This window comes from Neovison vison, chromosome 8, assembly GCF_020171115.1.
Source record: "Neovison vison isolate M4711 chromosome 8, ASM_NN_V1, whole genome shotgun sequence".
NCBI classification, from domain to species: domain Eukaryota; kingdom Metazoa; phylum Chordata; class Mammalia; order Carnivora; family Mustelidae; genus Neogale; species Neogale vison.
The window spans coordinates 105,344,726-105,359,071 of record NC_058098.1 but is presented as its reverse complement, the minus strand read 5'-3'; the positions used below and the strand labels follow the sequence as shown (position 1 = coordinate 105,359,071).

The 14,346-nt window shown below is 44.1% G+C and overlaps 1 protein-coding gene across 3 annotated transcripts in view; it reads right to left on the bottom strand.

Annotated features, from left to right (window-relative positions):
- Positions 1 to 9,197: 9,197 nt before the first annotated feature.
- The window catches only part of RMND5A (required for meiotic nuclear division 5 homolog A), a 63,386-nt gene continuing 58,237 nt past the window's right edge, over positions 9,198 to 14,346 (bottom strand). The window contains exons 9-10 of one of the 3 annotated variants that reach the window (XM_044261577.1): positions 13,573 to 13,660; positions 9,198 to 13,093 (exon numbers count right to left, since the gene is read on the bottom strand). In XM_044261577.1, the coding sequence (XP_044117512.1) occupies positions 13,597 to 13,660 (64 nt within the window). In that variant the 3' untranslated portion in view covers positions 9,198 to 13,093; positions 13,573 to 13,596. Of the gene's footprint in view, positions 13,661 to 14,346 lie in introns of all 3 variants that reach the window. The other 2 variants (XM_044261578.1, XM_044261576.1) reach the window with 2 other exon arrangements.

Below are 14,346 nucleotides of genomic sequence, written 5' to 3'. Positions count from 1 at the left end.
AGCCACTACAAGACCGAACAGAATTCTCTCTGTGAGAACAGCAACAGTCCTTCCTTATATATCCATTCTCATTATTATTTTTGTGGGGGTGGGGTGGGAAAGGGGACTTCTTCTTCATGTGTTTTCCTTGGTTGACACAAAACAAGACTGTACGTCTACAGTACACCACAAGGGCTCTGATACCATTGTGTGCTCCCACTGGGGTGAAGGGTGGGAAGGCCAGGGCTACCGCGAGCCGTGTTCTCAGAATCTGGTGGTTTGAGCTGGGGTGGGGGGGGGAATTGCTCAGCATGATGTGGTCCAGACCTCTTTGGTTGACATCAGGGATGGGGAGCAGCTTGAGCAGAGTCACAGCAAGTCTCAGGGCTCTTTCTCCAGCCAGTCAGGTCTTTCTTCTGGAGCTGTCTCAGTGTGGGGGTGTTGTCTCTCAAACCCTAGGAGCACAGGTGACTTCTTGAGCAGCAGCGCTAGGCCCACGACTGCACCCACAGCCCTAAGGGGGTTCTAGGAGAACTTCTGCCTTTCACAAGAGTTTTCTAAGGTGGTTGAATCCTATCAGACTTTTTTTTTTTTTTTTTTAATAACGACACGTGGAACTCCATGGAGTGGGAAGTCCTCAACTAAAGTGGAAGGGGTAAGCTGAATCCTGGAAAATGAGAAACTCCACCTTTAAAGACAATCTGTGGGAACTCCCCCAGTGGAGGCCGAATTGCTCTCCCAGCCCCCCGCAGTGCAGAGGGGCCCGTGAAAGAGGAGAGACCAACCTGTGACAATCATGATCTGAGCATCAGCACAGTGGAACGGCGGTCCTCTTGAGCCTCTGAGCTTGAGACACCGTATCCGCTCGTGCTCCTGGAACATCATGACTTCTGATGGTGCGGAAAGGCAGAATGGTTACAGAGCTGCCAGCACCGGCCCTGGCCTCCCCTTGACCGGCAGATGAGGGGCTGGGACGGGAGACACTCTGGTGAGGAGGCGGACAGCCAAACCGGCTGCCCCCCACACACGTGTTTCCTCTCATCTGGAGTTGAACAAGAATTGAGTCCTCCCTGGAAGAAAAAACTCAAATGAGGAAGTAAAAATCACCCATAATTCTTTACCTCAGGTGTAATCCATTGTTAATAGCGTGGTGTACATTCTTCCTGATGATTTTCTGTGCATATATGTGAAGTATATACTTCTGATTTTTAAAAAATGCAATTGCTCTGCTTTTTATAAATGGCTTTAATAAAAAACATTGATGGCATCGGTTTTGTTGTTTTTTTTTTTTAATAAACATATAGTGTATTATTAGCCACAGGGGTACAGGTCTGTGAATCGCCAGGTTTACACACTTCACAGCACTCACCATAGCACACACCCTCCCCAATGTCCATAACCCAACCACCCTGTCTCTACCTCCCTACCCCCGGCAACCCTCAGTTTGTTTTGTGAGATTGAGAGTCTCTTATGGTTTGTCTCCCTCCGGATCCCATCTTGTTTCATTTATTCTTTCCTACTCCCCAAACCATCCACGTTGTATCTCCACTTCCTCATATCAGGGAGATCATATGATACTTGTCTTTCTCCGATTGACTTATTTCGCTAAGCATGATACCCTCTAGTCCCATCCACATCATTGCAAATGGCGAGATTTCATTTCTTTTGATGGCTGCATAGTATTCCATTGTATATATATATATACCACATCTTCTTTATCCATTCATCTGTTGACGGATATCTAGGTTCTTTCCATAGTTTGGCTATTGTAGACATTGCTGCTATAAACATTCGGGTGCACGTGCCCCTCCGGATCACTACATTTGTATCTTTAGGGTAAATACCCAGTAGTGCAATTGCTGGGTCATAGGGCAGTTCTATTTTCAACTTTTTGAGGAACCTCCATGCTGTTTTCCAGAGTGGCTGCACCAGCTTGTATTCCCACCAACAGTGTAGGAGGATTCCCCTTTCTCCGCATCCTCACCAGCATCTGTCATTTCCTGACTTGTTAATTTTAGGATGGCATCGTTTTTAATGACAAAAGAGCACACCATTTTTTAGTGTGCCAACTTTTATTTATTACTCAGCATTTAATTTTCCAGTTTCCAGTGTTTCATTACTTTAATACCACTGCCAAAACTTTGGCACGTGTGTGCCTTTAGGATATCTTTAGGATAAAACCCTAAACGTAAAATTATTAGGTCAGTCACTACTTTCACTGTGGACTCCCCGTTTTCCCATCAGCTAGAACTGATTAGCCTCTCCTGACATCACCTTGTCTTTTGTTCTTTCATGGTAATGGATAAGCTGATACTTCTCTCGTAATAAATCACAAAATCTTCACCCTTGTTGAGGTAAAATACACATACTGAAAAGTCCCCAAATCCTAAGTGCACAGCAGCTCCAAGACATCATCAAGCGAACACACTCACATAGCCAGCATCAGGTCAAGAGAGAACTTTCCCTGCCCTGAAACTGCCTTTTGCAACCTTCACTTTTAAAAACCAAGACACTGGGGCACCTGGGTGGCGCAGTGGGTTAAAGCCTTTGCCCTCGGCTTGGGTCGTGATCCCAGGGTCCTGGGATCGAACCCCAGGTCGGGCTCTCTGCTCGGCAGGGAGCCTGTTTCCTCCTCTCTCTCTGCCTGCCTCTCTGACTACTGTGATTTCCATCTGTCAAATAAATAAATAAAATCTTTAAAAAAATAAATAAAATAAAAACCAAGACACTTTTAAAGAACAGAAGTTAAGAGGAAAAAGTGCCTCAAGTGTGAAAAAGCAGAAGTGAGAGCTAAGAAAGTTTCCCTGAGACAAAGTCTTGCCCTTGTCCCCTTCCTCCCCAAACCAATCCAGCGACAGAACCAGGAGCCACTGCAGGGACTGAGGCCCAGTTTAGAGCAGGCTCCAGGGCTCTGAGGCTGCCTGTCCCTGGGTTTTCTGGGAGGGGGGACAAGGAACATCTTGCTTGCTTATGCGAGACACTTGAGAGGATGGCTGTGGAAGGTCAATCTTAAAGAACCCAGGCTACCATGAACAGAGGAAAAGGGCTTTTCCTCTTTAACTTGCAACACAGCTAATGAGTGGCTGGGAAGCCACCCTGGGGAGGCTCGGAAAGGGTTGAATACTTACTGATTTTCTCATACCCCCAAAGACGTTTCACTTGCCGTAACTAAAAAGGTAAACACTATTTTGGAGATTAAAAATATCGACATGGTGGGGGGCGCCTGGGTGGCTCAGTTGGTTGGGTGTCCGACTCTTGATCTCAGCTCAGGGTCGTGAGTTCAAGCCCTGTGCTGGGCTCCACGCTCAGCATGGAGGCTACTTAAAAAAACAAAACAAAACAAAACAAAAAACAACAACTAAATAGAGAAAGGAATTCATCAGAGTTGGCCCTCAGATCCAGGGAGAAAAGAGAAAAACAAGCTGCAGGCTGAAGCTGAAAACATGAAAGGTGGCTGTGAATTTAGGCTCAGGGCTTGCCGGTGACCACAAACATCCAACTGTTCATTCTGCACACGCAGAAAGAGCACCTGACAGTTCAAAGCTGGCAGACTCAAGTCCAAGTCATATTTCACTTGCCGGCTTCTAGCCCGAGCACTGACTCTACAAATCTCCCCATGGGCAAGATGCCCACAACACATTTTTTGGACCCTGAGAAACAGGAATTAGAGATATGACTTCTCTATCATGCAGTTAGCTTGGTGGTTCAGTGAATAAATATTCATTCATTCAACAAAAAACATATTCCCTTTGTGGAAGAAAGAAACCGGAGAACACTGTCGTTTGTTTCTCCGGTTTCAACACTGCCCTTCGAAGAACCCATGCCACACTTGAACATGCCCCATGACTCTTCAACCAGCGGCACGGGGAGAAGTCTCTCTTTTCCACCAGCAAGAAGCCACCCCTCCGTCCTGCCCAGGGCTGTGTATAAATATCTCCCACATCCCCCCACCATTACCACTCTAATATTGTGATCACCGGGGGCAGGCAACACTTACTCTGCTCCTAAAGGCAGGCTTGAGATATGTTTCTCCACCAAAGGAACCGATGGAGGCCACAAGAGCCTATGATTAGGTTGAATGCAGAGTTCTGAAAGCAGCTTCCTGGCCCTCTGTTCTCTAGCAAGTGACTTCAGGTCTCAAAACCTTGGTTTCCCCACTTGTAACGTGGGGGTAATGATAATCCCGACCTCAAAGGGTTGTTGGGAAGAATATATGAGTTTATATGTATTTTTAAGTGCCTAGAAGAGCTCCTGGAACACAGTAACCAACCGTATACTGAAAATGACGTACTGCATTTTTTCAAAACCAGCACAGAACGCATTACACTCAGAATGCAGCCAATTCTGTCTGATTCCCCCAATTTCTATTCTCAGAAAGGGCAACCATTTCTGACAGAAACACATTGTGCATACACCCAGGGATCTCGGCCTCCCAGTGCTAAGAAAGACAACCCTTCACACCCTTCTCACCTTGAGAGAGCTCAGTCCCAGATACACACAGCCTTGGCTCTGTCACTGAAGCTCCCATCAGCCTCACGTGCTGAGGGCCAGCCCCCCAGGTCCCCCAATGCCCTCCTGCAAGAGAGCTCTACCATCCTCAGAGCAGCCGGAAAAGGCTTGCAGAGTAGAGGCATGAGCTCTACTATCTGTCCTCTCAGCACCTCCTGAGGTCCCCATCCCTTCGGACAACCTCCCTTCTGCACATCAGTTTCTAACCCCCCTCTTCCGCTCTCCCTTAGATGGTTGTGATCTGTAGGTGTCATTTGTTCTTATGTTTCAGTGACTTAAATAAAAAACCAGGTACCAGTTATTTAGCACTCATCATGGGCCCAGCACCTCATGTGGGTGGGCTTCAGCAGAACCCTGAAGTAGGAACAATCACCATTCTTCTTTACAGATGAAAAAACTAAGGCATCGGAAGTTCTGAACGTTTGCCCAAGATCACTCTAGAGCCTGGTGATGGGCTCAAGATTGGAGCTCAGGTCTAACCCCACAGCCCAAATGCCTAGCCGCTCTGCTCTTTAACTGAAGCACAGCAGACACACAACGGGACACACAACACTACAACATAGGGATTCGACAACCGTGTGCATTACGCTGCGCCGCCACAAGTGTAAGCACCCAAACCAGTTTTTACACCTATGCAGCCCAAGGTACAAAACAAAAGTCACCTTCTGCTGTGAAATCAAACAAATGGGATCCTGTCCGAAGCCAGGGTGAGGGCCTGCTTCTAACACGAATACCACGAGGGGCCATAAAATGCAACTCAAGGAGGTGGTTCCGCGGCTGCTACCTCCTCATTTGTGTCATGTCTCGGGGAGGTGGAAGGCTGCACCGATGGCTGATGCCGGTGGCTTAATTCCTTTATGTGAGTGAAATTTCATCTGTCTCCTGGCTCCAAGGCACCGGCAAGCGTGGTAGAGACTGCAAGTTGTTTTTCCAACTGTTCTCCCGTTCTTCCTTACCAGCAGAACCCTTACGGTACTACAGGTGGCACTGTGCCCAGACATTTCCCAGACTTCCCTGCAGCCAAGTGTGGCTACTAAGTCATTGGATGGAGCTTCCGGGAAAGACTGTTCGAAAGAGCTTACTCAATGGGAAGCTGCTTCTTTCCCCACTCCCTTCCTCTTCCTCCTCCCTGCCTGGATCATGGTTACAACTAACAAAGAGGTGCAACAGGCCACGCGTGAAGGCTGTGCAAACGGACAGGAGCCCAGGCCCCTGACAGCACGAAGCCACCCTACAAACCCTGGACTACCTAGCTCTCACAGGCGGCTGACTGCTATCTGCTAGTAAAGTCAAAGGCCATCCGCCCAGATTTCCTGATCTCCTTCTCAAAGCTTGCGGGATAACTTAATAAATTCCTGTGAAATTCCTCTTTAGGGCTGATTAGCTCACTGATCTAAAACAACTAAAAGCAGCATGGTCTTAAAAATGAACAGAAACCTGACATGCGTTTCAAACCTGTTCAGAAGGGGGAAAAGCTCCTGAAATGATTAGTCCCGAACACTGACAAATAACAGGCTTCCTTTTGAAGAACACTTTTCTTTTAGAGGGGAAACAACATCAAAGCCCTTTACTTGCACAGCAGCTGAATGCAGTCCTCAAATGGAGTTAAAAAGACCCCTCCTGGCTAGAAATTGGCAGAAAATCACACAACCCACATGGTAATAGAAATAAACAGGAGGAGAGTGTGAGGTTAGAAAGTCACCCTTCCGGGGGCACCCTTCGGTGGCTCAGTCGGTTAAGCATCTGCCTCCAGCTCAGGTCCTGACCCCAGGGTTCTGGGATAGAGCCTGCGTTGGGCTCCGGGCTCAGTGCGGGGTCTGCCTCTCCCCCGCCACTTGTGCTCTCGTGCACACAGGCTCTCAAATAAAATCGTAAAAAAAAAAAAAAGTCACCGTTCTAGAAAATGGAGACAACATTAGACCTGGGAATATATTTTAGAACATCAGATCAAGGAAGCTCAAAACTCGAGACCCCACCCTATTGGTTCTCTGAATTGCAGAAAGGTTCAGAGCACTGACATTTTATGATAAAAACTTCTCTTGCTAGATTTCCATTGTATTTCTCACTCTTACATTATCTTGGTCCTTACTGAGTAGAGACCAAGTCTGTCTTGTTCAGAATACTGTTCAGGACCTGCGATATTCAACATTCACTTCACCTACTGTTTTGGCCTCCTCTGCTCTAAACTCATCCCCTCCCCAACCACATCTGCTACTATAGCAAGAGTGGACCTTAAAAATACCCAACTTATTCTTATCTCCCTTCTCTTCCCTCCCATCGTCCTCTGGTAGTGAGGATACCGACCGACGGAAACTAACCTCACTACAAGGTCCTTGGTGCTTGTGCTCCACTTTTCTCTGTCAGCAATTCCTAAGCTCCAGGATACCAAGTACCTTGTTTTCTCTCAGTGCCTGGAACTTAGGAAAAAAAAAAAATCCCACGTTGAATGACCAAAGGTGCCATACCATGGTATGTTAAATGCAGAAAGCATCTGCATTTAACACATCTGTTTGAGTTATTAAATAAAACGATTCTAAGCAGTATTTAGCACGAAGCACCTGGAACTTTCCCAAGGAAACTCAAAATGCCGACGCACAGGAGCTCCTGCTTAGACAATACTTAATGTTTAGGTATGTTATATTTGTTAGTATAGGGGACTCATAGGAGTATAAGAAACTCTCCACCATAAGGAAAGGTTTTTTTGGGGAAGTATTTTTTTTTTTAAAGAATGAATAAAACACTTTCTATCAAACATATCTTGACAGAGACTTCAAAGTAGCTTTGTGAATGGATTCTACCATTGTCCCCTAATGCAAAGTTTTAAAATTTCATTCATTCATATTTTACTTTTTAAAATATTTTATTTGTCAGAGAGAGAGAGAGAGAGAGAGAGAGAGAGCACAAACAGGGGGAGTGACAGGCAGTCGAAGAAGCAGGCTTCCCACTGAGCAAGAAGCCTGCTGTGGGACTCCATCCCAGCACCCTGGGATCATGACCTAAGCCTAAGGCAGATGCTTAACAGACTGAGCCACCCGGGTGTCCCAGTGCAAGGTTTTTTTGCATTGTGGCTCTCGACTCATTAGCAGGTCATAAAATTAGAGTCTTGATGAACATTAACAAATTGAAAATATTAGTGTTATGACACATTAGAAGCATTCATTTTGTAAAACGTGCTTTAGAACTATAAACTTTGTGTATACGGTTATGAGAGTTTCTTACTGGTTTGCCAGAAAACAAAGTCAGGTAGGTCCTCTGTGAAGTGACCTTTCTGTCTGCTAGGATACTATCACCAAAGCCTCTACCAGGGGGTGGCTACTGTTCGGTCTAAACATGCATTTGCAATCTTTACCTTGCCATTACAAAAATCCATATAAAATAAAAATCCATATAAAATGTAAAATAAAAATTATTTTATATCCTTGGTGATCGTCCTTGCCCGTTTTGGTGGGGAGGGGATGGGAAACGAATTTTGCCATGCTGCAAATACAACACCCCTTCAAACGCCTGGATGCTTAAAGAAATGCACTGGTGTTAAAAATCACAGTCCTAAAACAGAGTTCAAAGCATACTAAATTTAACTTTTCTTGATGACTCAGGACTTAGTCATCAAGGGTAAATTTTATTCAGTAGATGTGATCCTCACCTGTCCCTGAAGAGGGAGGGTACTTCACTTAATAGGGAGGCCTCTTATCCAAGAGGACCCTTGTAAGGGAAGCCAGTTTTCTCACAAGCATGCAGATTCGGATTCAGCACATCTGGGCTGAGGCCTGAGGTTCTGCATTTCTCGCAAGCTCTCGGGTGCTGCTGCTGCTAGAGATCACACTTTTGAGTCCTAGAGAGCCCCAAATGCTGCAGGGATTAGCTGGTGAGGTCTTTGGCCAGGATGGCCAGGCCTTATGTCTACCACTGGAGCCCACTGGCTCCAAATGCAACTGGGTGGTTCCCACACTTGTTCCCAAGTAGGAAACACTCTAAAATGTCAGATAAGAACGAGTCTAAAAAATACATACAAAAGCAGCACAAACAGATCGTGGGTCTCCCCCACGTTAGCTTGTCACTAAACGGATCAACAACTCAGTCTGGCGTTCTCCCAACCAATGCCGAATGCAGGTGTCCCACTCCACCAGCAGCCCAAGGACAGTGGCCCCAGGTCTCCTCTTCCCAGTCATACACCGGCACCCCAGCCCGAGTCCCAGCCAGCCAGAGGGCGCAGCACAGGGTGCAGGAGCCTGTCCACACGAACGCAATCCCCTCCTAGCGACCAGGGATGGTGCTCCCCCTCCCCCACCTCTCCTTCCACTGCTGGTGGCACAGACACAGGACAGGATGGAAACAAACATGTTTTTTAAATTCTTGACACTCAGACCCTTAGCAAATACAGGCAGCAATGTTCTCTTCTTACCACTGATACCTCCAGAATCCCTCCCCCGTACCTCTGTGACCTGTTACGTTTACAGAGACTGGTTCCACAAAACACTTTTTAAATGTGCATTTCTTTAATTTTTAAAAATATACACAGGAGAAGCCATGTGTTTTACATAGGAATACACACATTAACAAAGCATTTGTTATAGTTTTCCAAAAACTCTATTATATCAGTCTGAAATTTATAAATTAGGTATATCAGAACTTTTTAAGTCAAAATGAAGTCCCTGAAACTACTTGATATGGTGGACTTTGTCCAAAATCAAATGAACAGAGAATATGAATATGGTTTGTGTTAAATAAGGTTTATTGTTAGCTTTATTGCCTATAGTCTATAAGATGCAACTTTATTGTGCCTTTGCAAACAGGATACATTTCTTAAAAAACTGATCAAAATTTTCCATACATATAGCTCTATATGATAGATTACAGTGCAACACTATTCTTGTTACATAATTATAGAAATACTATAGAACCCAAGAGCACAGCGTAAGCAAAAGAAATACAATCCTGAGCCATCTGAACAAGATGATTTGATGAATCCTTTTAGTGTAAGTTTAGAAAACACGGACGAGGGGAAAAAAAATACATGCACGCTGCAGTCGTGAGCAAAATACACTAAATGCCTGTTCCTTGCTGGACACAGGTGGGGGGGGACGGTGAGTCTCGGACACATGCACGCTCACTCACACGCCTGTTTTCTTCTGCTTCCCTCCCATCCCCGCTACATTCACTCCCACCCCTTCCCAAAAGAAAAGATCAGGCACTAAATCCTAGTGAACCCCACATCTGCCTTGCTGGAGAACGTGAAGTGACTGCTGAAGTAAGAGTGTAAGTCCTCGCCCACAACATGAAACAAAGCATGTGCTGTAAGCCCATTCCAGCTGCTGCTGCCTCTTTGGAAGTAAACGAAGCATATGCTCACTACAGCTTAGCACTGTAGAGGGAAACATCTCGAAAACAAATCTTTGTTTTCTCTTCCTATCTCTTGAAGTAAAATCAACAGCGGAAAATTCACCCTAAAACTAATCGCCTCATCTGCTATTAAAATACATTTGTCATTCTGTTTTTGGTATCTATTCAATTATAGCTCAGTAAAAACAGTTCATGCAGTTTGTACCTGCTTATGGTAAACACTATTGTACCACCATAAAGCCCACCCCAGCCGGACAGGCGTATGGAGCCCCAAGCCTTCCAAGTATGCGTTCCTTGCCAACATTCCCTCAAGACCACAGCATTCTAGTGTTACCAAGGATAATGTACGTAGAGTTAAGTAATGAAAGGTATTTGGTTTGCGTCTTCACCTTACATATCCTAGTGATGAAATTAACCAAACCATGCCTTCCCTGAAAATAACCTGAGTCTGCTGACTAAGCAAACTGACCAGCTTGACCGTCAGTCCGCTAATCAGAAGTTGAGCTGGAAAACCAGAGGGCTAATGTCTACCAGCAGCTTGTCTTGTGCGAATAACCAAGAGTCCTTGGTTTCTGCAGTATCTGTTGTCCCAAAGGCTGAACCACTGAGGTGGAAATAACTCACAGCATAAAGAATACTGAACAAAACTACAGGCCTGTGGGACTACCTGGAGAGAAAAAGGATCCTCGTTCCCCACATAATTTGGTGTGGGGTTTAGTGTCTCTGTATACATCAGCTGCTACAGAAAAATCAAAAGATTAACTTCATACCTTTCTTATTTTCAATTAAATGCTCATACACTCATAAAATACTCATACACCCTATGAATATGAGGTGGCTCTTCAACATTTTTTAAAATCAAGAGGCACCAATACCCGTTCATTTATGTATTAGAAGTCTCACATAATCACCACCAAAACAACAGAAATGGTATTTGTGATGATCACACGAAGGAGAAAAAAGATTGAAAGACAAACTTAGCCACTGTCCTTCAGGTTGTACTTGAAAGCACAGGCGCTCTGGCTAAATCAGAATGTAAGGTTCTAATAAGGTTTTATTGGTTTAGCATAGTCCCATGGCCTTCGTCCATGACTGATAAATGGAATGGTTCCTAAGGAAGCTGAGGAAACCACTCTGAAACTCTGTTTGCAATGTGTATTATTATAATGAGTCTGACTCTAAAAAAACCTTGGCTCTATCACGACCTTTTTTGCACACGGAGGCAGGGCATGACAAGGAGCACCCTCCCACACCGCAGACACACACAGCCTCAGCGACAAGGTCCTGACACCACTCCTGAAGGTGTTTCTAGAGCAGAAAGGACAACATGTTGTATTTCAGCATCTTTGGTTAAGGTCTGGCCTTTTCAAACCCACCTTTCCTTCACATTTTCCCACCAATGTTTTAAGTCCATGCATTTAGTTAAAGGTCACAAGACATAATTTTCATGTTAAGTTGTCAAATCAAGAGTTTCAAATTTCTGGCCCTATCCTGCCAAGTAGACTACAAGGACCTTACATAAGAAACTCTAAAATCAAACGTTTCAGTTAAAAGCATGCTCTTTTTAAAGTTTCAGGAGCTGCACAGAAAACTGTCAACAGGATTCCCAACACTGGGAGATGGACAAAGCAGAGTTCTGGCTTTTGTTTTGGCCTTCAAAGTGGCCTGAGCCGACCATGTGAAGTGTCTGGCCCCCAAAATATTTACCACCAGCCTCTTGTGCGACATCTATGTTGTACAAATCTTACGTGAAGCCTAAAATTTCGTAAGTGTTAGAGGTGGAAAGGTGAGAATAAGTTGTGAGTAAAGCTAAATCTGGCCTAGTGAGAAAAAAAGTAGTTTAAAAAAAAGGTACTCTGGATTGTAACTCAAAGGGAAATATAGGTCATAAACCAGGTTTACATCCTCAGCCAGAGTTGCCTGGAATTCTCTACCTTCTCTTACGGAGTCCAAGGAGCTTCTCTCTGCTCTCTGCCTTCACTGCTTTAATGGAGAGGTTAGGTTTAGGGAGGGTTCCACAGGAAAGCCGAAACACAGAGCTAGAGTCCTGGTGGGGCCAACAAGACAGAGGTCAGACAGAGCAACACTCTGAGCAGGCCAGCCGCCATTCCCGGCCAACCAACCCCGCGCAACGTAGCACTCGGAGGGAGTCTGACCACACAGAGCAGTCAAGCAGGGCTTTCCTGCAGCACCCCTTTCCTTTGAGACAAATCCCTGCTCTCCCAGCTATACATTTCAGAACAAACCATGCAGGCCGGTGTATGACTGCACACGCTGACACTTTTGAGGGAACTCAGCACCAAACCTGTTTTCTCCCTCCCTGCAAAAGAAATCAATCTGCAGTTTAAAATGCAAAGTGTTACGGTCCTCTTTCCTTCTGCATTTTCTTCTTTCTTGGTTTTCTCATCAAGTTTTCCTACAGTGATGTTTAGTTCCAAGTCAGATGAAATAAAGTTGCAAAATATTTGGTGATGTCCGTATAACATTCTTCTTATAATGAAGTGACTTAACAGGTGTAAGTCAGATGTCCTTTCCATGTAGTTCGTTCATCATACAGAGAAAGACTCTTACACATGGCTATTTCTGGACAGTGCATTAAATGAAGATACCTCACAAGAGAAAAGATCATCATCTGTATCCATTAGAGTAATATACAGATTCACAGCCAATGAGATGATACACTTTGCAGAAGAGAGGCATTGAACAGTATACGATTCAAATACAAAAACAGCAATAAACATATTCTGCACTACAGAAAATATGCTAACTTCTAACTTTAAGGATTTAAAGTAATGAGTCTGGTAACTGCATTTTAGGACTGGAACATGCTTCTTTCCTTCCAGATACACAATGTTTGATGCTGGTGCACATATATACACACACAAACAACACTGTGTCTGCGATGATATACAAATGAAACAGACAGCCAAGTCCTGAAGGCAGATTTCAGAGAATAGGGCTACCAAGACCAAGAGAGCAAATATTAACTTAAGAACACCTCTAACTTCAGAATTTCATTTTATTGAACACACTTTTAAAACAAGCACCTCTTGGCAATAAAAGCAAAGAAACAATAGTACTCCTTCCACTCTGTTCTAGTGGAAGACTTCTCACACCAACCTGCTAAATTCATGATGGAATTTGAAACAGGCAGCCCGCTGGGGCTACAAGCAGAGCTCAAATGCAGGTCTGCTGACTTCTCGGTGAGAGCTGGAGCAGAGGAAAACATCAAAAAGCAAATTGGGAATCTATCACAGCTTTCTTCCTTAAGCAAAAAAAATGCAAATTAGTTTTATAACCACAATTCAATTTTTCAAACTTTTTCTGAAGAATTTTCATTTAATTATGTATACATAACAGGAAGTAAAACTTTTTCACAAACATTCTCAAACCTTACAATTATCAAGAAATGACAAAAGTAAAAGCAGGAGAAATATTAAACACATGGCAGGGAGGTTGATTTCTGTTTCTGCTCTTAAAAAGTAAAAAAATCACCATATAATTAAGTACAAAAACCTGCATTGAATGACAACTGCTGGTGTATTTACTTGATCAAAAATGAAGACCAAGAATATAATAAAGCCCTATGATAATATTCATCTGGAGCACTCCCCTCAGTGTGTGTACACTAAAATGTTGGCAAAGTTTCTGGAGCATTAGCTTATATAAACACGGGAGTCCTCAGTTAGCTGCATTAAATGGAACGTTCTCTTCTGAAATGCGCCACAATTCAGTTTCACTTACAAATTGCAAATTAAAGTTATTTCTTCAGAAAAATATCTGTTTGGCATCTCCTGGACTCTGTTCCATCGGACAATATGGACATTTTAATCTAAAGACAAGAAAGAAAACACTGAATCAAGGAAAAGGATCAGTACCGAGCATTCAATTTTCATCTATAGAATATCTCTAACAATTACTTACACACACACACACACACACACACACACACACGCACAAATCTGTATTTTGTTCTGAGGGTTAACTATGTTTTCCCCTAATATAACAGCCAAACTCTGAAGGGTCACAAATAAACACCAATCAAGCCAGACACTAAACTGAAGGCTCCTCTTTAGTAGATATTAGTGAAAACTGTTTTGTAAACAAGACAAAGACAATGGTTTTGAAAACTGCTTTTGTGGTTTTAAAAGTCAATCCAATTCTTCCCCTCCAAAGTTCAGTTTTTTCCTGTCTTTACAGGAATTTCAAATGTACAGTCAAGTGCAGCAAATGTGACCCTAGCTGTGGCGTCAACAAGGCACAGAGCCTGTGGAGGGCGTGCACAGAGTGGCATACTCCAGGCCCATCCGGCTGCACCGGAAGGGCTGCTGCATGGTCTGGGAAGGGCACAGGGAGCTTCGTTACATGCCAGGACCTTCTTTCAAAAAAAAAAGACCTTACCATACCAGGTCTGAAATGAACTCCAATGAAAAAACGTTCAAACTACCTAAGCTAGAAATAGGCTTTTGAGACTTTTTATTTTTTTTAATAAGGTGTGCCCATTATAGGTATAAAACT